Genomic DNA, 27,624 nt, shown 5'->3' on the forward strand with positions numbered 1-27,624 from the left:
CACAAAGATTTAGTATAATGTTTATCTCAGCATTATTTAAAATAGAAAATTTTATAATTAGAAACAACATAAATGTCCAATAAAGAAAGGTTTATATAAATAAGTTACAATACCTCCATAGGATGCCCATTAAATTGTTTCAGAAACATTCAATGACCAGAAAAAAATGTTGATATGTTTGGTTAAAATACAGATTATGAAACTTGCATAGGTTATCAGCCTCATTTTTTAAATAAGTATATAACTATGTATACACAGAAATCACATATTGCATTATTAAAATGCCTAGTAGGAAACAACTAATGTAAAAATAATTATCTCTGGATGATGCATTGTTGATGGTTTTTTATTTTCTTAACACCAATTTCTTTTCTAAATTCTCCACAAAATGAGTTTGAAAAGTGTGATACACATATAAGAATATCCAGCCCTGGCCGGGTGGGAGGCTCAGTTGGTTGAGCGTCATTCTGTACACCAAAAAGTTGCAAGTTCAAATTCCAGTTAGGTCACATACCTAGGTTGAGTTTGATCCCTGATCAGGGCATATACGGGAGGCAACAAATGAATAGTTCTCTAATATCGATGTGATGTTTCTCTCTCTCTCTCTCTCTCTCTCTCTCTCTCTCTCTCTCTCTCTCTCTCTCTCCCTTTCGCTCCCTCTCTCTCTCTTCCTCTCCCTAAAATCAATGAAAACATATCCTCAGGTGAGGATTAAAAAAATAATAATATCTAATGGGCAAGAGGTAAGGAAGAAGGAAAATTTAAAAATAAAGCACTCATCTATCTCATTGCTTTATTTTAGTTGCAGAATTATATTCATTTTAAATTAAAAATGGCACTAGAGGAAGAGATTATTTTATAGATGTATGGAGTTTTTAAAAACAAAAAAAAAACATTCCAAATGTATGTTTTTAATTTAAAAAATTTAAATGTTGAATAAAGTTTAAAGTAGTAAGAGTATTATTTTATAAAGTATATATAGTTAGTAAAAATACCATCTACCTTACTTAGCACTACAGTTTAAAAATTATACTGATTATCATTTCAGCAATAAATATGCCTTTATGTTTTACTCTTAAAGAGCACTCAAAATACAAATACAATTACATTTATTTATCTTTTTCTCCTCTAAAATATTATGTTAGCATTATACTTACAAGTTAAATAGGAAAAATACAAGATTCTTTACTTGTTTGAGGTATTTTTAATGAGTCCATTAAGGTCATTTTTAAAGTTATACAAACATTTAAGGTCAAAAAACAAATGTTTCTAAGAATTAGGGCATTCAATGATTAGTATTTATACCTAAAAATCAAAAATTAAGAATGTGAAATAAATTACCAAGAATATTCATACTACTATTCATGCAAATCAATATAATCAGAGATGATTCTTAAAATTAGATTATTTCAAAATTTTAAATATAACTAAACCAGATATTATGCTACCTAATCTTCTCATACTTAGTACATTAAATTAGTGAATCTGACTAAAGCTTTCATGCCATACATGTAAAGTGATTAGAGTAGATAATTTCCTGTTTTCCACATAAATAATGACAATTGGGAACAACCTCTTCAACTCTTGAAAGGTTCAATTTTCAGAAACGCCTCCTTAAAGAGCATCTTCATATTCATGCTTTTAACAAGTTAAAACATTTGAAACAAATAACATGGCCTCTCATTCCTTAGTTGTTAAAAGCTTTTCATCCTTACAACAAATGACTTGAGACCTCTGAGATTTTGCAACTTGTCAGACAAAATATATCTATAAAGAATTATTTTCTTTTACCCCAAAATTATCAGATTAAACACTTGAAAATTGATGTTTCCATTTTAAATGACTGTTCTTAAGTTTTTACAATTATATTATCTTCCACTGATATATTTGACTATAAAGACTGATGCCTGACAAAGAACTCTTAGTTTTGTTTTTGTTTTTTTATATTTTTATTGATTTCAGAGAGGGAATGAGAGGGAGAGAGAGATAGAAACATCAATGGTGAGAGAGAATCACTGATCAGTTGCCTTCTGCACTCCCCCTGCTGGGGATCAAGCCTGCAACCGGGCATATGCCCTTGACTGGAATCGAACCTGGGACCCTTCAGTTCGCAGGCCGACACTCTATACACTGAGCCAAACCGGCTAGGGCTATATTTTTTAAAGTACTAAATACATAGCCTTAACTGAGGCTATGAATTTAATATTTTTGCTGGCACACCAGTTTTTTAAAAAATGCCTCATGAGGAAACAGTAGAGAAAGCCAATGAAACAAAAAGCTGATTCTTTGAAAACGTCAATAAAATTGACAAGCCTCAAGCAGGACTGACAAAGAAAAACAGAGAAGACACAAATTGCTATTATCAGGAATGAAATAGGGGATATCATTGGAGACCCTGCCAACATCAAAAAGACAGCAAGGTAGCACTCCGATCAACTAACACACATTTGACAATTTAGAAAAAATGGATCAATTCCTAAAAACAGAAACTACCACAACTCACTCAAAATAAAACATAATTTATATGAAAGAAACTGAATTTCTAAGTTAAAAGACTACCAAATAAGAAATCTTCTGGCCCAAGTAATTTCATTGGTGAATTCCACCAAATGTTTAAGAATCAATACTAAATCTACACAAGCTCTTCCAGAAAATAAGAGGAGGGAACATTTCCCAACTCCTTTTATAAGCTCAGTACCACCAGGACATACCAAAGCCAGATACAGTACAAAACAAAAAGAAAATTATTGCTCAATATCCCTCCTAAAGAGAAATATAAAAATTCTTAACAAAATATTAGCAATTATACACAGTGGCCAAGAGGGGTTTATTACATGGATAAAAAAGGCTGATTCAATATTCTAAAATCAATGTGACATGTCATATTAATAGGCTAAAGAAGAAAAATCACATGATCAAATCAACTAATGAAGAAAAGCATATGACAAAATTCAACACCCATTTACAATAAAAAGTCTCAGAAAACTAGTAATAGAAACTTCCTCAAGTAGATTTAAAAAATGTACAGAAACCTACAACTAACATCATACTGAATGGTGAAATCTGAAGGCACAGGCTATGCGGTTAAGGAAGTATTCTGTATCTTGATTGTGGTGACAGTTACAGTAATCTACAAATGTGATAAAATAGCACAGAATTATGCACCCACATTTTACCAATGTCAAATCCTGGTTTTGATATTGGACTACAGTTATGTATGATGTAATCGCTGGAGGAATCTTAGTGAAGATAACTTGAAACCTTTCCACAACTTCTGTAATTTTTAACTTTCTATGAATCTATTCAAAATAAAAAGTTTAAAAAGATTGCTTTCTGCAATTCTCTTCTGGATGAACTGACATGAGTAACTTGAGCAGCACACATGAGACATTTATAGTGGCATTCAATTTGGATGAAATCAACCATACTCATTACATTTTAAAGGGCTTGCCTCCACACAAGGATAACTCTCGTTACTAACAATGCAAAGCTTAGTCTATGTCAAATTTTGCATAACATCTGAATTTTGAGAACCAGAGAAAACAAAAGAACACAAACTTTTTTTTTAAGTTAGCTATTTTTTAATTATCTATCCCTTGGCCTGTGTGTCCTCTAAGTTGGGGAAAAATCGGTCTTACCATAATTAAACTGACTGTTGGACTTTTCACAGTTAATGATGTTAAACCTGTAAGCAACACCTGGCCGCATTCCACTGACTTCAAAGTAAAACCACTGATGATAATGATTACTATTTATATCCGAGTTCAGAATAAGATCATATTCATTTCTGAAAATAGAAAATGAAGAAATCTGATGAAAATGAGGAAAGTATCTGTGCACATACAAAATGAGAAAATTTTAAATGACTTACTTTCTAATTTGAATTACTTTGCGCAGATTCCCAGATTCAAATTTGGAGTTAAACTTCAAAATATCTCCTTCTTCTGGAATGATATAACTAAATAAAAATTTTCAAGTAAGTATAATAAAATACATTGCCTTTAAGAAGGTAAGCAATAATAAACATAAAAATACACTACAGATTAAAAATACATCCTTACCATCTCACCTTCCTTATTATTTTGAAACCAAAAAACATAACCAACACAAGCAAAATACAAACTCTGGCTAATAGAAAACATTATAATTACAAGTAGAGATTTGTTCCTACATTGATAGCAAATGTTAATAAAAATAAGAATTTTTGCCTCAGTGAATAAGTGTCATTTCTAAATATGTACTAGTAATCATATAAAAAAAGCCAGACTTACTTTTTAAAATGCACATGACCTGTTCTGAGTACTAATATTTCTAACTAAGCAGTTCTGAAGTAAAATATTATTTTAAATTTAGATAACTACATTATCTATTATCTCCTAATACCTAGAAAGATGAAGGTATTATCCTCATTTTACATACTCATTACTTTAGTAAATACTTACTGAGCACCTATTAGGTGCCAGATACTCTTTTTTGTCTGTTATTTGTCTGTTTCCCTAAATGAATACAAATTCTTGCTCTTCTGGAGCTACATTTCATAGGGGAAAACTCCAAAAAGCTCAAAGATTTTGTTCAAAATCATTTCAGTTAAAAATAAGCCACACTCAGGATTCTTGAGTTTCTGTTCTTACCACATCTGCCTCGTCTGTCTGACACAGAATTACAAATGTTGAAATAACTAAGAGAGATAAATAAGGAGATTTGTTTTTCATTTTTAAGAATATTATTTCAACTTCAGTCATTATCCTTTAATAAAAGTCTTTGAAAAGTGCTTTATTTTCTCCAAATAAGACCAATAAAATGTGAAATTTTCCAAAAATATTACAATGTTAAGGGGGAGGGGAAAATCCACTGAGGGCTAATTAAATTTCTCATTTGATGATGCAAATGACTAAATAATAGTCACATTCATAATTTGTAATTTTCATTTATTTACTTTTACATAAACCCTAACATGTGATGATATTAGTGATAATCCTAAACCGTAAATGACACTACTACATCAGGCATCACAGTCAGGCAAGTAATTTCAAGGACTGAAGCAGATTATAAACAGTAAGAGACAAAGGAGCGTAGCAGGGACTGTGGAGGATTAGCAAACTTGTAATCCTTCTGAAGGGGTGGTAACTTACTGTCCTAAGGATATGAAAGCTAAATATTACAGGACAAAATTCAAGAATTTCAGATGACAGCTCCACTCTCTTAAGTGGAAGTAATTTTAATTTTTTAAAAATTAATTTTTAAGCATCAATTTGTGACCTTTACCTTATTAAACCCATTAAAAGTCCACTTAAGAACAAACAAAAGCTTGTGATATATTCAATTTAAGTAAATAAACATGATTTTATTACTACATTATCATTATATCCCTGCTAAAAGCTGAAAGTGTAGTGACAGTAAACTAGGTGGAAGTTAAAAGATAATCTTTATCTTTTAAAAATAAGACTGAAATTTTACAGTAAAAATGAAACTAATAAAAGTAAAACAAAACCAAACAAAAAAATCAGACTTACTTTGGGTTATCTAAGTCATATACCACTCGATCTATGATATCACTCTGATGTATTAGCCTCTCAATATCTTGGGCAATTTTTGTCCTGAAATCATAAAAGAGACGTTTGACCAAAATTCACTGATATATGCCAAGGCACAACTTTCTCCAGAAGTTTTGGATAAAAATAAAGTATAAAATAATAAAAATTTCTTAAAGATGACCATTCCTCTATATAAATTTTGCATACGAAAAAATTATAACTATATAACAAGACAAATTTCAGTACTTTTAAAGTCTGAGTTCTAGAAAATAACCATGTATATTAGAGTTACAAGCCCAATCATTTCTTTTATGTTTTTTTCCAATCGTTTTTTTAAATCTTGAATGTCTATTATGCCTTGTTACATAGAAATTGTGTGGACCCACTCTCTAGCTCTTAGGCAAATAATTTTGTATACATAATAGCAGCATTATTAGAAGCAGTAAAGATCTGAAAAGCCAGAGATTATATATAAGAAAGAGATTTTTTAAACCCACCCTCACTGACATGTAGCTAAAATGCAGTTGGGAACCGGCCTGCACATTCTGCGGAGTCCATTCTCTCTTCTACAGCTGGAGAGGAAATGTGCAGGGGAGGGAAACACTTGTGTCAGGAAGCGGAAGGCGGACCCCCTGCAGCTCCAGGATTTTCTAGGCCTGACCTTCCCCTGACTCAGTCCAACAACATAGACACCAACTTACTGGAAAATTCCTAAAATCCCTACCACTGTTCTAGAAGATTCAGCCACTCAGAGACCCCACAATCTTCCCATCAATATTCAAGCCAAGGAACACAACAGTCACCAAAAGTGGTACCAAACTGTAGCTGAAACAGAATAGATCTGGATCAGAAAGCCAGGTGCCTGGAACTGCAGGTAGATTGGTCACAAAAGCCATAGTGGGAAGGTGCCTGCTGGTGTTAGCTAATACATAGCTACTTCTCAGAGTAGAGTAGTTAGTCTGAGGGACGTTTCAAGATCCCAGGGATGCTTGAAACCGCAGATAGTACCTAACCCTATATATGTTTTCTCCTCTACATACACACCTAGGATAAAGTTTAGTTTATAAATTAGGCAGAGTGAGACTGACAACAATAACTCGTAATAGCTGCACCTGTGCTTTCTGAGGGCTATTCCAGCACTCCAAGAAGCCAGCTGCCTCTGGATGGTGCAGTCTGTGATACAACCAGGAGGTGCCAAGGAACGGGCCCACTCCCACACACCCTTCCCAGCAAACTAAGTCCCCTTCGTGATGCTCTGTGCTTCCATGATGTGGTCAGGTGTATTATGCTGGTTTCACATGAATAAGTAATGAGCTTATAAAATAAACTAAACTCTTAAGGATAATTTCAAAACAATGTAAAATTCCCAACACAGGATAAAAATTACAGTAACTTTAATCCAGAGTAATTTTCTTTCTAAATACCCAATTTTTTGTAAGTGTGCCTCATATCTTGACAATGGTCTTGTTTAGAAGGAAGAAGGAATCTGCAACTCACCTTTGTACACCATAAGGCCTTTCTAAAATAGGCTCTTTGAAAGGAGGCGGAATGTGACCAAAATAATCAGGATAAGCCACCTCTGAATATTCTGGGACAGACTTTGTATTTTTCACAATCTCAATGTAGAGGTCTGAGTCATGGAGTGTTGGTCCATCAGAGACTTCAACTGATACTTGTTCCACTGATGAAGCAGACTCAGTATCTTCGTCATCCTCGATTTCGACTCCAGTGCAGCAAAGCTTCCCCAGCTGAACTGTTCTTCCCTCAAACAGAACATTCCCACAAGCAGCCACGTGTGGGCATGCTTTAGAGCATGTGACTACGGTAAGAGGGAGGCTGTAGTCCTTCTTCATTCCTGCAGTAAAACCTGGAGCTGTTTGAGAAGGAATATTCTGCAATGTAATTCGGTCCAAGGCCTTCACAATATCATTGTTTAAGCCATGGACTGATGAAATAGTTCTATTTTGATCACCTAGCTGTTGCTGTAATGTTCTGTCATTATCTTTAATATCTTCTTTTGCCAGATCCATAAAGCTAGGTTTCTTATCACCTTCATCTCCCAGGGGAGACACATTCTCCTTCATTACAACTCCTTTTCTGAAATTGCCTGAATTCCCAGCTGCTTCCTCTCCTGCTGTAGGCACAACAATTGGACCACGTACTTTTCCCTCAAATACTAATGGCTTTGGTTCTTTGGAGATTAAGTCATAGTCCTTTGAAAATAAAAAAGATGTTTAATCTTTTATCTCTAAATATTAAAATGTATAAACAAAACTAAGGCCGTATTCATTTTATATGCTTCTTCAGAAACCTAAAATTTTAAAGACGGATATATTTTAATTTTGCTAACAAAGGACACAATACAGGGGAGGGGCAAAAGTAGGTTTACAGTTGTTCATATGGAAAATAATACAATAATTAATAATAATACAATAAACTCTGTGTTTCACATAATCACAACTGTAAATCTATTTTTGCCCCATCCTGTATTTAACAACAAAATTCATTATACTTATTTTACTTTTTCTATTACAAAAATAATGCCTATATATAACAAAAACATGAGAAACTTAGAAAAGTAAAAACACATTAAAATCCTCTTAAAGAAAACACAAATTGTTATTCTCTAATTCAACAAATATTTACAAGTGTCTGTTTTGTGCCAAGCAATGTTTCAGGAACTTAAGACCCATCTTTTGAAAAACAGAAAACAACTCTTCCCTTTTGCAGCTTACATTCTTCTAAGGACAAAGGAGAGAGGACTGTCAATACAAGTAATAAACATGATATAAATATATTTCGTGGAATATTAGAAGAATCAAGTGTTAATAGCAAAAAAAAAAGGGGATAGGGTGGCGGGCGCTGGGTGGAGGGGAGCAAAAAGGGGGGAAATAGGGACATCTGTAATAGTATCAACAATAAAAATAAAGAAAAAAATAAACAAACAGGTACCAGGGAAATAACCAAAATTAATTTAACTACATTAATATTTTTAAAACCTTTTACTAGTAAGTCTTAGAGATGAAGACAGTATCTTCATAATGATAAAAAGTTCTAAAGGAAATCAATTTACATTTATATATACTAAAGAATAAGCCTCAAAACATATTTAAAAAAAACTGATAGATCTGCTAAAAGAGAGACACATTCACAATCACAGAAATTTCTAAAATACTTTGCACAGTAATTGATAGCATAGGAATAAAACTCCATGAAACAGAAAAGAAGTTCTCAACATGATTAACAATCTTTTCCTAATAGGCATATAACCACAGAACTCTTTCAAGGACACAAGAAATCGTAACAAAACTTGACCATATTTAAAACCATAAAATAAGCCTCAAAAATGTGAAAGGATTATAAGAATAAAGAATTATGTCCTCTTATCCTACAACAATATGCTAGAAATCAATAAAAAATGGAAATTAAAAAGCCAACTTTAACATTACCAATGAATCAAAGAAAAAAAATAATGAAAATAAAGTTTCAAAACAAAAATTATAAAAATGCTGAAAATCAATACTTATGTGATATAGCTAAAACAGTAATTAGAATAAAATTTATCACCTAAAAATGTAAATATTAGAAAAGAAAGGCTGAAAAGAACTAGATGCCTATCTTAACATGATAATATACACAAAAATAAAATTTAAAAAAGAACAAAAATTGAAAAAAGTCAAGACATGGCAGTGTAAGTATTACTTAGAAATATGGGGATTAACTTCAAAAACATGCTAAAAGTGACTGTAGGAAATGTCAGGTAGGAAGGAGACAATAATTTTCCTCATTGAACTACACAAAACTACTTGGCTCTTAAAACTCTGCCCACATATAACTTGAATTTAAGACCTCCCCAACCAGTTTTGACTCAGTGGATAGAGCATCAGCCAGTGGATGAAGGGTCTTGGGTTCAATTCCCATTAAGGGCACGTACCTCCGCTGCAGGCTCTATCTTCACTTGGGGCACGTGCAGGAGGCAAGCAATCTATGTTTCTCTCTCTGTGTCTCTCCCCTTCCCTTCCACTCTCTCTAAAAGTCAATGAAAAAAATATCCTCAGATGAAAATTAACAAAAAAAAATTTTAATAAAAATTTAAAACCAAATTAAAAAGGGAAAAAAATAAAAATAAAACAGAACAAAAGTCCATATGGTAATTATCACCATGCTACCATAGATGTATGCAAAAAGAGCTGTGAAAATGTAGAATTTTGACACCTCCCATATTCTGCCATCAAGAAACAAAAGCAAATCAAACCATAATTGTCATTATGAATAAACAATCGTGGCCTTTAAAGCATGGTAAGTTCCCCTCAAAAGTCTGTTGGTAATTACTTTAATAATTCCATATGTTGCCTTCAAATGCATTCATTTTGTCTCCCTCTGGCTATGAATAAGAGACTTAACATATCTGGATACAAAGTTGGTGGTGTACAGGACTAAAACAATAACATCAAGAAATTTTCAACTTCACTAGTTGATGTTGAAAATGACATGCAAATCAAAGTGGAAAACATCGTAATATTAATTTCATTTATGTTTGCTATCCCATGATCTGCCAGTATTTGGTATGATGATGGCTGAAAAAAATTCTTTCAAACATTTCCTATCTAGAACCAACGAATATAGTTCTAATATATTTTTATTTATTTTAGAGAGAAAGGAAGGGAGATGGAGGGCGAGAGAGAGAGAGAGAGAGAGAGAGGGAGAGAGAAACATTGATTGGCTGTATTGAATTGACAACCTGGGAATGTGTCCTGACCAGGAATCAAACAGGTGACCTTTTGGTGCACAGGATGATGCCTAACCAACTGAGCCACACCAGCCAGGGCCCCAACCAATATTTTTAATTCTCAAAAGTATATCATTTAAATACCACTGCCTATATGTAATTCCAACACAGACTTCAAAAAATAGAAACTAAAGTATTTGAACAGCACATTCTTCTACCTAAAACTGAGATAGTCAAGTGTCATTTGAAATGATTTTCCAATTATGTAAATAAAAGATAATGTGCTATTTCCTGTAGCATATGCTATAGAAATAGAACTAGCCCCTCTACGTAAAACTTTCTGGCAAAATAGAGGGTATGTTAATAATTATGTACTATCTGAAGTACTTGAAGTAGTTTCTTTTGATTAAACACAATAAAATGGAGTCCTCGCTTGGGAAAAAGATTTTTCAGAGGTCTCTCACTTAGACAAACCTGTCTTTACCAAATGACCCTGGACACACCAAGTCAGACCAAAAGTAGGAATCTGCTCTTGGAGCAGTCAAACCGAAAGGCAAGCTGGCCACCTGTTCATAGGTACTAAGCAAGAAACCCTCAAGAGTAGCCTATCTATGTGATGAACGAAAGGACAGACATACAAGAAGACCTCATCATTGTAGCCTACAACAAAAAATAACTGGCTTGTGAAAGAATGAGACTCAAAATCCTGGTCTTCACACCCATTAAAAAATTACTCACCTCTATCCCTACAATTTTTAATCATATTATATAGTTCTCATGTGCACACAAAGAAGAAAATAAATTATTTCTTCACACAATAATCAATTCCTTCCCCCAAATCCCTTTCACATATTGTTCTACTTTGAGTTAGCAGTATTTTCTACTTCTGTGGTTTTATTTTTAAACTAGAGGCCTGATGCATGAAAATTCATGCACTGGAGGGGGGGGTCCCTTAGCCTGGCCTGCCCCCTCTCACAGTCCAGGAGCCCTCAGGGGTGGGAAGCTACCCGGCAATCAGGGGAAGGTGACGCCCCATCACACCTCCGCTGCTGCCACTGCCGGCAGCGCAAGCCTCGGCCAGCCCTGGTTACCTGAGCCTCGGGCGGCCCTGGGCGGCTGGGCAGCCGCCATCCGAGGCTTGCCTGTGCCTTGGGCCGGCCCTAGGCAGTTGGGGGGCTGAAGGGACTGGGGGACTCCAGACGCAAGCACATGGGGTGGGCCTGGCAGGGCCACACACCTGCTGCCCTGGCAGGACTAAGGGGACTAGGCACTGCCATCTTGTGGCTGTGGGCACCGCCATCTTTAAGGGCATGACAGTCAATTAGCATATTCCCTCTTTATTAGATAGGATGGTTCTTTTTTTTTTTTTTTTTTTTTTTTGACAGGGAGTCAAAAATTAAGGCATGGCACCAGGTAATTGAAAACATTTCCTACATCTGGAAAAAAATCCAATCTAGTCACACACTCAGCTGAAAGAGAAATCATCCCGTGCTATTGCCTGGAGTTGCAGGAAAGTGGTGTCATTTTACGTTTACAGAAGCATTTTCACGGATAGACTCATAAGCACGTGGTTACAAAGTGTGAAATTCTTTTTTTTTTTAATTTAATTTTATTGTTTAAGGTATTACAGATAGTAGTACATAGGATGGTTCTTACCTGGTCACAAAAGTTTTAACAGAGCAGCCAGAATACTTCCTGTAGGTTGATTGTAAGAAAATCAACCTGTATCCTTTGCCAAATGCCTCTTCTTACCTTCTTTGTCTCTTTTTGACAAATAACCTCTCTTTCATTCCTGCCCTTTTTTCAGTACCCCTGATTTCAGAGTAACTTTCCATACCTCAAATCTATGGAGAGAACCAAACACTAGGGAAGGGGGAAGGAGAACAATTTACTGCAGCCAAAGCTCAAAAGTTCTCAGAGAAAAACCTGAATAATCAGAACTGAGAAATGTGAACATTAGCTAGAAGTACTTCCCTTTTTTTTTTCCTACATATGACAGCACATTAAAATCTTTTTTCTTTAAGCAACTGAAAATTAAGTGTATGGAATATAGGGGCATGGAGGTTTGGAGCAAGAGCTAAATAAGTCTGAGATTATCTGATTCAAACCCTTCATTTCCTAGTTAAGATCCTAGGCAATTTCAGACTTATTCAAGGACCCACCACAAGTGAGCAGCACAGTGAGAATAAGAAATTAGATCTACCAATTGCCATCATTCCATCAGCTTTACTTGCTGTGTAATCCAGGTTGAATAACTGCATTCCAGTAAATAACTGAGTTTAAGAAATATTAACAAGTCATTCTCCCTATGAACCAACTTCGATTTTAAAGACTTCGAGTTGCTTTCCTCTCTCCCGAACATTCCACAATTATACAATGACCTTCAGGAAAAGAAATTCAGCATGCATAGACTATACATATTTTAAATTCAGCAGCTTCTTAGCTCTCATTTCCCCTTAGTTCAGTGGTTCTCAACCTTTCTAATGCCGCGACCCTTTAACACAGTTCCTCATGTTGTGGTGACCCCCAACCATAAGATTATTTTCCTTGCTACTTCATAACTGTAATTTTGCTACTGTTACGAATCGTAATGTAAATATCTGTGTTTTCTGATGGTCTTAGGCAACCCTGCTAGCGGTTCTCAACCTGTGGGTCGCGACTGTAGAGCCTAAGACCATCGGAAAACACAGATATTTACATTACGATTCATTAACAGTAGCAAAATTACAGTTATGAAGTAGCAATGAAAATAATCTTATGGTTGGGGGTCACCACAACATGAGGAACTGTGTTAAAGGGTCGCGCAGAATTAGAAAGGTTGAAAACCACTGCCTTAGTTGAACAAAACTGATATGAAGAAGACTTTAAAATAAGATTTTTGAAATACCACTTGAAAGAATATTTTTAAAGAGTAAAAAACTTTGTCAATTAAAGTGATAAACCAAAGTGATAAAAAAATTAAAAATCTAGTCCAACAGTTAAATGAGCTAGTTCCCTCATTTTATAGATAAGCAATTTATTCCCAGAATGTTAAATTGTCCAATGTCACTCAGAAATGCAATGCTACTTTCATTTTTTAGAAATGAAAATAATGATTATACTATTACACCTAAGGGAGGGGGAAAAAACTATTTTATAAAAATCAGTTGAGATGCTGAGTTTTCCATATTTATACCTGAAAATCATCAACAAGCTCAGGGAAAAGGTGTTCATACATTTTAAGTTCTTCTATCGTTCGTCCTGGTTCTTGCTGGGGTTTTAGTTTGTTAATATCTGTTTCAATATCATCATTCTGAAATAATAAAAATGGCATGTTACCAGTTAAGAAAAACCTAAAATTACAGAGTACATTACAGATTTAAAGTTTTCCAAATTATTAATCACATATAATTAGAGAATAATCGCTGAACAAAGGGTATGTTAATTTTACCATAAATTAAAATTTGCTTGTATTTTTGGGTTGTTGCTGTGTTATTGTTTTGGTTGTTTTGTTTTTGCCTAAGGTTATTCTAATATAATATAGTATTTGGGCTGAAGACAGAAAAACTAGTGTCAAGATCAAGACTCAAGTATGCTCCCCTAATCTCCCTAACTGCCATCATTTTGCTCATATTAAAGGGCAGGAAAGCTAAATTGAAAAATATGATTGTATTGGTAATAATCAAACTAACGTTTATGGAGCATTGAAAATATGTGAAACACTAACCAAGGATTTTACATATACCATCTCATGTAATCTTCATCAGAGCACTCTGAAGGAACAGTATTATTAATTCCATTTAACTGAGAAGGAAATGGGTACAGAGAGGTTTGTGGCTTGCTCAAAATGACACAGCTTGCCCATAGAGTAGTCAGTGACTCCGAGTCGGCACAATGCACTGCCTCAGGAGACTCATGATTATCATGCACTCTATGTTCCATGGCCAGCAAAGTGCCCTCAGAAAAGCTCAGTGTCACCATTCACTCTGTTTTTTCAGGGAAAAGAAAAGGAGTGGAAAACAGCCAGAAGTGATTCCCGTGACCCTTTGAGAAAGAAGAGGGTATGGTTAAAGGAGAAGTATGACCTCAGAGAAACAGGGTATGTATCCAGGAGCAATGTGGTCTGTATCTGTTCAAAGAGCTAATTAATGTACAGCATGATGGGAAGACAAGTGCCAGTATACCTACTATCTAGGCTAGTCTCTAGGGCCCTCAACAACTCTGGTCTCACACAAATGCAAGCTCATTATTATCTTCACTAGAGGCCCGGTGCACGAAATTCGTGCATGGGGGAGGGGGTTGTCCCTCAGCCCAGCCTGCACCCTCTCCAATCTGGGACCCCTCGAGGGATGTCCGACTGCCCGTTTAGGCCCGATCCTGGTGGGATCGGGCCTAAACGGGCAGTCGGACATCCCTCTCACAATCCAGGACTGCTGGCTCCCAACTGCTCGCCTGCCTGCCTTCCTGATTGCCCCTAACTGCTTCTGCCTGCCAGCCTGATCACCCCCTAACTACTCCCCTGCCAGCCTGATTGATGCCTAACTGCTCCCCTGCCAGCCTGTTTGCCCCTAACTGCCCTCCCCTACCAGCCTGGTCTCCCCTAACTGTCCTCCCCTGCAGGCCTGGTCACCCCCAACTACCCTCCCCTGCAGGCCTGGGTCCCTCCCAACTGCCTTTCCCTGCAGTCCTGGTTGCCCCCAATTTCCCTCCTCTGCCGTCTTGATCACCCCTAACTGCCCTCCCCTGCAGCCTTGATCGCCACCAACTGCCTTCCCTTGCAGGCCTGGTCCCTCCCAAATGTCCTCCCCTGCTGGCCTGATTGCCCACAACTGCCCTCCCTTGCAGGCCTGGTCCCTCCCAACTGTCCTCCCTTGCTGGCCATCTTGTGGTGGCCATCTTGTGTCCACATGGGGGAAGGATCTTTGACCACATGGGGGCAGCCATCTTATGTGTTGGATGATGGTCAATCTGCATATTACTCTTTCATTAGATAAGATAGAGGCCTGGTGCATGGGTGGGGGCCAGCTGGTTTGCCCTGAAGGGTGTCCCAGATCAGGGTGGGGGTTCCCTTGGGGCGTGAGGCAGCCTGGGCGAGGGGTCTGTGGTGGTTTGTAGGCCCACAACGGCCCCTGGTGACCCAAGCGGAGGCCCTGGTATCTGGGGTTTATTTATCTTCTACAATTGAAACTTTGTAGCCTGGAGCAGAGCCAAGCCTTCTGCTTGCTCTGTGGCGGCAGCCATTTTTGGGGGGATTTATGTATCTTCTATAATTGAAACTTTATAGCCTTAAGTGGAGGCCTGGGCCGGCCAGGGTGTGCAGAAAGCTTGGTTTCCTCCATCACCGGGGGCAACCCTAGCCTCCTGCTCTTTCCAGCTCCATGGCGGCCGCCATTTCTGTTTGGATTTATGTATCTTCTATCATTGAAACTTTGTAGCCTTGAGTGGAGGCCTAGGCCGGCAAGGGCAGGCGGAAAGCTTGGCTTCCTCCATTGCCGGGGAAATGCAAGCCTCCCTCCTGCTCTCTGTGGCCGTAGCCATCTTGGTTGGGTTTATTTGCATATTCGCTCCTGATTGGCTGGTGGGCATGGCTTGTGGGTGTAGTGGAGTGATGGTTAATTTGCATATTACTCTTTTATTATATAGGAGGATTGGTGGCTAAAAAGAGGTAACTGAATATTAATTTTCAATTGGTATTTGTTTTTAATTGTGCATTTATTTTACTACCGCAGAATTGACTGCTTATTTTTCTGCCTTAGTCTACTATGCTTCCATCCTTAAAATGTTTTATATACACGTACCAGACTATATACATTTCCTATCAATAAGCAATTTAAAAGAAAAAACACACTATGTATTTCTCATATTTCTTATTCAGGAATTTAGCTACAACCTGTATAACCAATAAAAAGATTTTTTCCATTGCCATAAATAATAAAGACTGGTTTTACTTAGAGTATCATGTTAATTACTGTATCAATATTACTTGAATATGTAATTTCATATATCTTAAATTATGCATTGATAAATCAAAAATATATAATTTTCTTGATTAGTATCTAATAAAGTAGACAATGCATTCAAAATAAAAAATTTACAGAGGCATTACTTTCTCTATTTACTAGATCAATATTGAATATTATTTTGCAAAAATATAAACTTAAAATAGTGGCTCTGTACTAAAAAAAAAAAATTTTTGCCTGTAAATAGTATTAAATCTTCCAATCCATAAACATGTTATATCTACCCATTTCTTCAGGTCATCTATGATTTCTTTAACTAGTGTTTTGTGATTGTCAAGATATAAACTTTTGTATATATTGTGTAACTACCCAAGTAATTAATGATTTGATGCTATTGTAAATGGTACTTTAAAGTGTTTTTTCATTTCCTACATCTTCACTGATAATGCATATAAATATAATTTTAATATATTAATATTTTCTATTAACATACAGAATAAAAACTTTTGATATTAAAAAGAATTTACCTGTAAAACAGGCATAGTGAAGAAAGAATGCATTAATCCTTTTCAGACCAATGCATTCAAAGCAACATAATTTTCTCTTTCAATAATTTACTGTCCATAGTCAGCCATGATAAAAAGATGTGGACAGAACAAATTAATGTACCATTAACTATGTCCATTTATCCAATCTTTGTTTTACAACTGTGTATACAATTTATAATGTAGACTGAAGACAGACATTTATACTAACCTTAAAATTTTGATCTAGGTCATCTTCATTTTCAGTTTCATTTTCAGCCTCTAAATCAATATCATCGTTGTCATCACTTTCATCTACTACGTCATCCACTGTGATACAAAATGTGCTATAAGTAAGTAGGTCAGAGGTAAGCATTCTACAACATGTACATCCAAAGGTAGAAGGTTATGTTTATACATATATACTGTATAAAGTATTTCAATTACCAAAGAAAAATTAAATTAAATTTCTTATTAAAAATGTCTTTAAGGCTGTCCCAGGTGTTGAAAAACCTATGAGATAAAGTGAAAAGTGCTTTAAAATTTGGAAAAGCACTATAAAAATTAATGAGCTTTTTGACTGTTTGTTTTTAAAAATTAATGTCTTTTAAAAGTACCACCTGCATCTGATTCTTTACCAAAAAAAAAAAAATTTTGTCTTAAGTTGCAACAGCCTGAATAAAGCATCTTGTTTCCTATTTTTTATAAATTTCAATAACTCATTTCATCCCTTTTACAATTCACTTCCCATTTATTTATTTCAGTGACTACTATGTACCATGTACTGTGCTGTGTGCTAAAAATTTTTTTAAAGATATGGAGCTCAGGAGGTTAAAGAGAAGAAAAGAGTAAACAAGTAGAAACTGCCTATCTTTAGGCATTTAATATCCAAGAAAATAAGTATTGAGGCTAACTCAATTCATTCATCAACCAATGTTAAATGCATACTTATTATGTCTCATGCAATCTAATGGATGCTGAGGATAAAATGAAGGAAAAAAACAACAGTCTATCTTCACCAAACTAGCTGAGGAAGGTAAAAAAAAAATAATGAAAAGTTTGATAAATGTAATGAAGCCTGATATTTGAGAAAATAACAGAAAACAGAAAGGTGGTATTTTTCCTTCTACCTATTCATTTGCTAATAGGACCTTCTCCTTACATCTTAATCATGAAGGCTTGGTAGTTAACGTAAATCTCCATCTCTAAATCACTGATCCATCAGCCTGAGACAAATCAAAAAAATGCCCTCAAAAAATGTCATCTGTCTGTCATTTTTTGCACTAGAAGTCAGCTTTCCCTGTACATGTGACTATTCTAGACACTGTATAAGGACATTAAGAGGTATATCCTATCTCCCACTCAGTGTTACTACCTGTCATATCACAGACAAATCTCACCAGCTATCTGCCAGTTAGAATCAGCATTTAAACCCCATAATCCTACACTGAGATACACAAGAGAAAGGGATCCCAATTGCTTTTTTAAAAATATTTTTTTATTGATTTCAGAGAGGAAGGGAAAGGGAGAGAGAGATAGAAATATCGATGAGAATCATTGATCGGCTGCCTCCTGCACGCCCCCTACTGGGGGGATCCAGCCCGCAACCCGGGGATGTGCCCTTAAACAGAATAGAACTGGGACCGGTCAGTCCACACAGGCTGAGGCTCTATCCATTCAGCCAAACCAGCGAGGGCCCAACTGCTTTTTTTATTGTCCCTCCAAATCAGGCACAAACTGAATCTCAACTTTGGAGTCAGAGATACTGCATTTCATATTAGGGTGAGTGAAAGGATGACACTCTTCTTAATCTATTTATATTTCTGCCATGTTTTTTTGCATGTTCTATGTTTATTCCATGAGAATTAGCTTTTAGATTTAGCACATATTTTCCCATATTTTTAAAGTCTATTGGTAATTTTAAATGGAATGGGCACAAAACACTAAAAAACTGCTTTTATTTAGCTACCTTACTCAAGTTCCCAGACTTGATTTTAGACTTTTAAAACTTTTAAAGGAAGTTTCTGAATAATCCATTTTAACATTTTGTGCAACTAAACTTTGTACTTTTTGTGGAGTAAACTTGTACTTCAATAATTAAATATTCTAAAATAAAATCATAAAAGTGTACTCTGTGATAAATACCACTAATAAATCTGTGTCAAAAATAAAACTAATTATAATTACTTAATTCTCTTAAACCACTGATTTCAAATAATGCTTTTAAATATAAAAAGGTACCCTCAAAAAAATTTTTTTACCCAAAGGAAGTGATCAAGTGACAAGAAAATACCTCAGAAATTCTATTAGTAGTCTGGACAACTTTCTCTTTTCCATTTTTTCTAGATTGTAGCAAAAAATTCTACTTTTTCCCAAAATTAAAAATTTTAAACTCTTACTTTCTTTACTATGTACCCACAATATTATATGGAAAATAGTCAACTTCTGATAATTTCATATGTTTATAAAACATTTTTGATGACTAGGTTTTTTGGGGGAGAGAGGGAGTTTGCCAATTAGGTATTTTTAACTTTAAAAAATGAAGTTCATGAAAAAGCTACAAACGTAAGTCAAATATAATTACTTAGACATTTAAGTAATTCTCATACATTCTTATACATTAAAATTTTATATGCACTACCAAGTGATGGTCCCATATGATGCTTACGTTTTTTCACAGTTCACATTTACATTCTTGTAACAAATCCCACCCACTTCCCTTCATTACTAGACCACAATTTCTTACATTTAAAGAAATATTTATTACCTAAAATACAATGTGAAAATTTACTGTGTTCATTAAGACCTTCTTTTGCTGGGAAGTTGGACACAAGTAAAAAAAAAAAAGTCGACAGAGTCACACAATCCCAAGAACCACTGAAGGCCAGCGGTGAGCGTGTGGTCCTACCTTCAGGAGGCAAACTGTAGAGCTGAGCCACAGGTCCAGTCATAGGAATAACTGGCAATTGGAAATGGAAAGAACTTTTAATCGTTGGCAGTGGCAGGCGATTTTTAGGAAAACACTTCCTCATTATCAGACTGGAGATGTTGACAAGAGGATCAAGGGTCCTGACTGCCAAACATTCCTGTTTTTTAAGAAAAAGAATGTGCCTTTGGTGAGTAACTGAACTAATTTCACATTACTTCAGAAAGTAAGACATTAATAATTCTCAAGAGCAAATATCACAAGAAAACAATATTTTAACATAATGTAATTATAAAATAGCTTTGACTCAGAAGTATGAACCTCATGTGGCAAATTTACTAGTACTTTACCTTAAATATTTTAACTATGCGGAAATCAGTGCCAACTTTGGGACTAAAAGTCACCAAAGTACTAAGTAATATCTATGATGGACTTAGGCACATTTAGCTAGCTTAGCACACTATTTTTTTTTTAATTAAGCAAGAAATATAGTAAGAAATAAAAAGGAACATGAACTTGGCTGAACCGTTTTCAGAATTTTATCAGTTATCATGCAATAGCACCTCAAATACGTTAGCTGTTCAACTATTTTTATAGTCTGAATATCACAGTTTTAACTTTTAAGAGTTTAATCTGCTGTCCTAGCATCTAATCTTGAGAAGGGATAATATATAGGAGATTTGAAACTATATCATATAGCATCATCATCATTATCGACATTTAGATGGCACTTTGATACCCTGTAAAATTTACAATACAAATCTTCACATCAGACCTGTCAAAACAGATGAGAAATTAAGGCTCAGCAATGTTAAGTGGCATAACCAAAGTCACCCAACTCTTCCTCATACTTGTATATCAAATATCCATCATTGCCTATATTAGAAATAATAAAAACAAGTGTATATGATTGATAAAGGGGGAAAAAGCTAGGAGTAAACATAAAATGTGTGTTCTTATATATTAACTACTCTAGGTAGAAAGAGATTGTCAGTTGTATATAAGACCAAAAGGGCACAACCAGGATAATTGGCAGGAATTTTCAAAAGGACAGTTTTCTTTCTAATAATCACAGACTACTAAAAACAAAGGATTGTGTTGTTTCCCATAGCTGACAGTCCTCTACAGATGCTAGAACAAATCTTATTAAAGATATTGTCAAGAAGGTTTAGTGCAATAGCTGGCAGAACTAGGGACACTAACTCCAGGTTTCACTTTTGTACCTTCTCCATTTAAAAATGCACTATCCAGAGGAAGACATTGAGAACACTCACAAACAACAGAACTGCATTACCAGTTGAAGAATCCATAAATACCTTATGAGGGAAACATGCAAAACTGAGTACAGCCAACTGCGCATCTTAGAAAGCATGGCTAAATGGAATCCCTTAGAAAATAGGGCTATATGGATGGATTTAGGTATCTTGCTTTTACCTGAGGGGATAAAATCTCACACTGCAGATATATGCACTAAGCACTTTCTCCAACCCAGTCTGTGGTCACATGTGAGAAATTATTATGCCTTTGTTTCCTAATTTTTAAAAAATATATGTATCTTACTTTTAGGGTATTTTTAGAAATACTAAGTTTTCTTAAGAACCAAATCATATTATTAACACATAATCACAATAATAGGAAAAAACTTACTTGTGAAGTGTTATAGAGGATTTTCATCCCATTGGCATCAATAAATGCTTTTCTTCCCAACTTGATATTTGTAACACTTTTTAAACTCTGTAAAATTCCTTTCCGAATGAGCATGTTTCTATGCCGATTGTCATGGCGGTGCCAATCTACATAAATTGTTAAAAGGACTTGGACATATCCTCTGTCTACAGCTCTCCTGGCATTTGTTTCTTTAACAAAAGAAAATTGAGAAAGAATACTTTTTAAATGACCGGAGAAAATAGTAGAAACCAAATTAAAAAATATAACCATACTATTATAAGGAATTGTTAAAATTCTTTTCATCAGAAAAATGGCAACCACATAAACATTTTTATCTAACAAAATAAATATAACTTCCAGATAGTAAATTATGATATTTTCCAGAAACCTGCCCATATATTATTTTGTGGTTATAAATAATAGATATGTGTTTAAAACAATTAGGGCTACAGCTTTTTAAATGTTAATACTAACAAAAGTTTCATGTATCTTAAAACTTAGGATTATACCGACTTTGATTACAATAAATGGACTATACAAGCCTTTAACTTACTAGCTGTGAATATGGTTCTGTTAAAAGTCATTACCATGGTTTAACTTCTATTACAAACTTTGTGTGCTTCCACTAAAATTAACTACATTGGATTGTAGCTGTTATTACAAACTTTGTGTTTCCATTGAAATTAGTTGCTTTAATTGCCCCAATTATATAAATACTAATGCTAAGTTAAAAATACTTGCAAAACTTTTTTGTAAATAAATATAAGAAGCATTATGTAATTAGAAGATAGGACTTTTTAATCATTAATTTTTAATGTAATGAAAAAACATTAAAGGGTTTTTTTTATAAATGGTCAAATTGATTGGGATAGATTAATTTTAAAAAATCCACAAATCTGACCTATTTTATTATTTTTAAAGTGTTAACATTTAAGATTATTAACCAAATGAGTGCATTTAACTAAGATGGCAGCAAAGGAAGTCTATCACAGCAACATCTTGAACCACCCAGCATCACTGGGTGGGCCTATTATAAGAGTACAAAATAAAGTGGAATACCAACCCATCTTAGGTTGTACAAAGAAATACCAATCCCGCCTGGCCAGTCTTGGTTAAACTTTGACCTATGAACCTAGAGGTCAGGGTTCAATTCCAGTTAGGGCACATGCCTGGGTTGCAGGCTCGATCCCCAATGGGAGACGTGCAGGAGGCTACTTTTCAATGATTCTCTCTCATCATTGATGTTTCTATCTCTCTCTTCCTCTCCCATCCTCTCTGAAGTCAATAAAATTATATTTTTTTAAAAGAAATACTAATCCCTTCCTAATCTAAATTTACCTATAAAATGACCCCCTGCCTCATGACGTGGACACTAAGATAATGCAACAGTAAAGCTCCATTGCTTTTAGTTGCCTCAAAGAATTACTAGTGCTGATATATAGCTGAAACATAAGGTTTAAGACAGTGAAAGGAACCTTACTGATGCCTCTCAGAAATTATGCTCCTACATGAGGGAACTGGAAGAAACTCCCAGGGTGGGGAAGGGATGGGGATTCTTATATAAAAGCTTTAAAACCTCTATCGTGTCTAGAAGAGCTAGTTTTGCTAAAATTGTGGCTATGTGCAATATCAGTTAAATAGCTTTGACTAGCAACAAATAGTTTCATGTATTTTTAATTCATATACTCACTTTGTTTATACCAGTTGGCATATATAATAGTAAGCCTTTAACTTACTAGCTATGAATATGAGTTTCTTAAAAAGACATTATCGTCATTGTAACCCCTGTTCCAAACTATGTCTCCATTGCAATTCTCAATAGCCTAAATGGTATTTATGAGGAATACTGAAACTCTTTATTAACATTCAAATAAAACAAACTTGCCCATAACTCAAACACAGGTACTGAATGACCCTAAAGAGAAGGGTACAGAGTAACCTGCAACTGAGCACAATTAAAACAGTTTAGTAAAGGGGGTTTATTCATGTGTTCAGGACACCTAACTTATGATCAGCCTGTCTCTTCTTCTCTCTCGAGATAAAATACACTTTGGCTTCCCTGTACACTGCGGCATCTAATCTATACCCCAGCGATGATAACTAAGCTGCCTGTCTTTCTGCGCTGTGTACATACATGCTTTGCTTTATACTCTCTCATGTTTATTACAATAGTTTAATTATCCTTTTAAAGTAAATTACTGTCCCCCCAAAAAAGAAGTCAATGACTGAGAATGCTCCAAACGCCATAGTACATTTAAAAATATGCCTCTAGTATATAATACTATCACCTAAGATGATTTTTTTTAATTTAATAAATCATTACTTTGCCAAATATCAGATTTACCAATTAATTATTTGCTACTATTCAAATAAAGTTCTGGTCATTCAAATTTAAGAAAAAAATTGGTCTACCCTTGATAGACAGTTTGGGGGGAAAATAACATTAAAAGCCATCAATACAGCTCTTTGGGACTAAAATGTTATTATGGTTAAGTAAATGTTAATCAACCAATGGAAATATGGGTGCTAATGAAAATTATTATTTAAAATGGAGATAGAGTATCTTGTTGAGAAGAAATATAACATAGAGAATCACTCTTCATAGGCATCATATTATAAGGCACATTTACTCACAATTTTGAAGATAGAGGCATAGTTTGTCAATTAATTTAGTAAACTGTAATTTACATCCGTAGCCATCTGGATTCATGGTAGAAATAAAATTTCTAATAAAAGGGCTCTAAATTAAAATTATGTGTGCTATAGAGTAATTATTCAAGACAGTCTTTACAGTAAACATACTCAATACCATGTTAACTTTACTTTTTTTAAAAATGATACATAATATTTACATATTACTTTCTTATACTAACAGGGCTTTATGTTTATAGTAATCACTTAGAAAAAGAAAGTCAATGTATTTTAATAAATTATAGCTTAATAAACATAAATGACATTAGTTATGGCACATCCAACAACAGTACCAAAAGGTAAAATCAACTTTGACATTAAGTTATTATAAACCAGCTTTATAACTATAGACTAACTCTACATTTCCAGTTTAACACTGTAGATAAAATACTCAGAAAAATAGTATCTAGTAGTTCTAATATTTAAAAACTTACTTGATTTTAGCAATGCAGCAAGAGTGTCTAAAGCAACCCTGTCGACATGAGAAAACACAAACAACAACAAAACTAGTAAAATTAATCTACAACAGTAAATGCACACAATTTTTTCAGATAAGTAATTATTATCTATTCCAAAAGCCATTCCTGTTATAGTCAATTACATACGGCGTTTCTCTGTATGTATTTCTCCCTTAAGGTTAAAACTGAATACAGGAAGATTGAAGTATCAACAGAAAAGTACCCCAAAAAATTTTTTTAAGAAATAAAAAAAGGAGAACATTAACAATATCTAAGTCTTTATATCAGAGGTTAGATAATTAAACCAGTTGTTGTACCTGTACTGACCCTAGCATAATTCACACAAAAGCATTATTAAGACTCACAAAGAAATTAAGAACAAGTTTCAAACAAATAAAGTTCATAACTATTAAATTCTATAGATATTTGTAGCTGTCTGACTATGAAGTATTTTAGCCCTATCAAGCAATAATCCTAACACTTAAGGTAATAATAAATACAAAATACTGGAACTAGAAGGTTGGGGAAGAGGAAGGAGGAGCTCCTTAACATTTTTCAGTCCTAAGGCACCAATGAGAATAATGAACCTAATTGATATCTCAAAAACTCTTACTGCCCATCAGAGAATAAAAAAATAGCCCCCAAAACTGAAGGTACTTACATTTTCTTTGCACATAAACACTCAGTTACCCACAGTGAAATCAAATGCCATTAATCAGCTTTAAAAATACACATAAATAAAACCTATAATTCAAACAGGTTTTTTTAAGGAAGAGTTACTGAATAAATGGCACTTAATTTCAGTAGCTTTAAGAATATAAGACTAATATGTTACAGTTCCTTTTAGTAAGATTTCAACCATTATATTTGCATAAAAATCTGTACATTGTTAAACTTGCATATTTCACTCATCATTAAGCATTTGTTGAATGCCTACTAGATACCCACAAAAGCAGGTTCTTCATGGGTATAAAATTAGAAAACAAATGTATGTCTTCCACAGATAATTTCACAATCTAGCTAATGTAGTAAAATGTACACATCTGTGCAAAAGCTACTCAAGAAGTTAAAACCAAAAACACAGCTGCATACATTAGTGGTAAAGGAGACACAGCATGACCAAATGTGAGTAACGGTAAAGAACATAATTAATTAGAAGACTGAAGATGGATACTGGTTCATAGGAAAGCCTGAAACAATAATCCCAAGACCACAAACGAGAGAACCCATGTGATGATGGAGGCAGAGTTTGAAATGTTGCAGCTATAAGCTAAGGAGCACCAATGATTGCCAGCAATCCACCAAAAGCTGGGAAGAAACAACGAAGGATTATCCCATAAAGGACTTAGAGGGACCACTGGCTCTGCTGACAAGTTGCTGTTGGGCTTCTACCTCCAGAACTGCGAGACAATAAATTTCTGTTATTTTAAGCCACCAAATTTGTACCAGGTACTTGGTCACAACAGCCCTAGAAAACTAATACAATCACTTAGATCAGTGGTTCTCAACCTTTCTAATGCCGCGACCCTTTAATACAGTTCCTCATGTTGTGGTGACCCCCAACCATAAGATTATTTTCATTGCTACTTCATAACTGTAATTTTGCTACTGTTAATGAATCGTAATGTAAATATCTGTGTTTTCCGATGGTCTTAGGCTCTACAGTCGCGACCCACAGGTTGAGAACCACTAGCAGGGTCGCCTAAGACCATCAGAAAACACAGATATTTACATTACGATTCATTAACAGTAGCAAAATTACAGTTATGAAGTAGCAAGGAAAATAATCTTATGGTTGGGGGTCACCACAACATGAGGAACTGTATTAAAGGGTCGCGGCATTAGAAAGGTTGAGAACTACTGACTTAGATGCAATCACTTGCAATGAACTTATAGGACTTTCCCACCTACAGCTAAGTCTTTATTCAAACTATAAAAATCATAGAGTACTTTAAAAATAGCTTTTCTCCCTGCTGGCAGCTGTTTGTAACATCTGAACCAAATCAAAGTGCTTCTGACAGTTTGTAAACCTTGACATTTATTCTTCAAGACTGACACAACTGGAACATGAGCCCCATTCTTTCTGACTCCATGCTTGTTCCACAGTTCCACTAGATTAAAAAAATTATGAAGTTTGGTGCAAAGTTGTCCCAATACTTTTACCAACATGTTATTTAAACGGTATTTTTTTAAACTTCAGTATAAAGGAATTTCTGAAATTTTACAGCAACATTTAAAAGCCAGTAGGAATTTGTAATATAAAAATTACAAAATAATTTTAGAATAGATTTTTTGAAATGCATAGTTTGTATTATGTTAATTGATTAGAACTTTGCAGTACCAATATTTTATTCTTCCTCACGTGTTTTTCCAATCTTCATATGTCACACACAATAACACAACCAGCAATGGCTTGTACAGCAGCCTGTGGCTTATCTATTTAGGAGCAGTAAAGGAAGAAAAACTTAACCCCAGGTATTCATGAAGTTACATTAAGATGGGGATCAATCCTTGCAATAATCTCCAAACCTGCTGTAACTTGAAAAGACAGAGTTACGTAACTTTTGGAGTTGCTTCCTTCTGGATTAACAGTACTTAAATCCAAAACCTAAAGTTGGAAGAAAAGGAAATCCTAAACGGAAGCAAGACCTTTCAAACATAAATAATATCCTTCAATCTTCTTCCATGAAATTCAGGGCATTGTTTAAGAGAAGAAAAACTGATACAAATGCTAGATGCTGAGATAACTTAATTAAGGGAGAAGGCCCTACAGTGATAAAGAGATCAAGATGTATATGTTTGGTCAATGAGTGATTTTTCTTTTTAAAGTAAAAATAAAGCTTAAGATTTTGTTTTTCTTTTTAAAATATAAATAGAAAAGAATTAAGGGGTAATTTATGTAACAATACTCCTTTCTCAGAAGTTTAGACTCACTGATTTCTACATGGTTTTGGATATATTCCATGTTGTATATCACAAAGATATTGTGAAATGTTTCTCCTAGAGACATTTTATATTAGAGTTGGTAACTTGGTTACAATAGAATAATGTAGTCTGTAAGTAGGAGATCAGAACCTACTTAGACAAAAGATAAATAATAAAATACTTTAAATATCAAGGGAGAAAACTGTATTAAATTTAAAAATAAAGAATGT

General features: G+C 34.6%; 1 protein-coding gene across 7 annotated transcripts in view; it reads right to left on the reverse strand.

Annotated features, from left to right (window-relative positions):
• Positions 1 to 27,624, reverse strand: part of AGTPBP1 (ATP/GTP binding carboxypeptidase 1) — a 105,515-nt gene that overhangs the window by 37,031 nt on the left and 40,860 nt on the right. For 6 of the 7 annotated variants that reach the window (XM_080668553.1, XM_080668554.1, XM_080668550.1 and 3 more), the window contains 9 exons: positions 24,446 to 24,483; positions 21,300 to 21,508; positions 19,635 to 19,812; positions 16,959 to 17,056; positions 13,439 to 13,555; positions 7,032 to 7,747; positions 5,514 to 5,597; positions 3,872 to 3,958; positions 3,639 to 3,787 (listed from right to left, as the gene is read on the reverse strand). In XM_080668553.1, coding sequence (XP_080524679.1) covers positions 3,639 to 3,787; positions 3,872 to 3,958; positions 5,514 to 5,597; positions 7,032 to 7,747; positions 13,439 to 13,555; positions 16,959 to 17,056; positions 19,635 to 19,812; positions 21,300 to 21,508; positions 24,446 to 24,483 — 1,676 coding nt within the window. The remainder of the gene's footprint in view (positions 1 to 3,638; positions 3,788 to 3,871; positions 3,959 to 5,513; positions 5,598 to 7,031; positions 7,748 to 13,438; positions 13,556 to 16,958; positions 17,057 to 19,634; positions 19,813 to 21,299; positions 21,509 to 24,445; positions 24,484 to 27,624) is intronic. The other variant, XM_080668552.1, reaches the window with a different exon arrangement.

This window comes from Plecotus auritus (assembly GCF_963455305.1).
Source record: "Plecotus auritus genome assembly, chromosome: 5".
In the NCBI taxonomy this organism is placed as follows: domain Eukaryota; kingdom Metazoa; phylum Chordata; class Mammalia; order Chiroptera; family Vespertilionidae; genus Plecotus; species Plecotus auritus.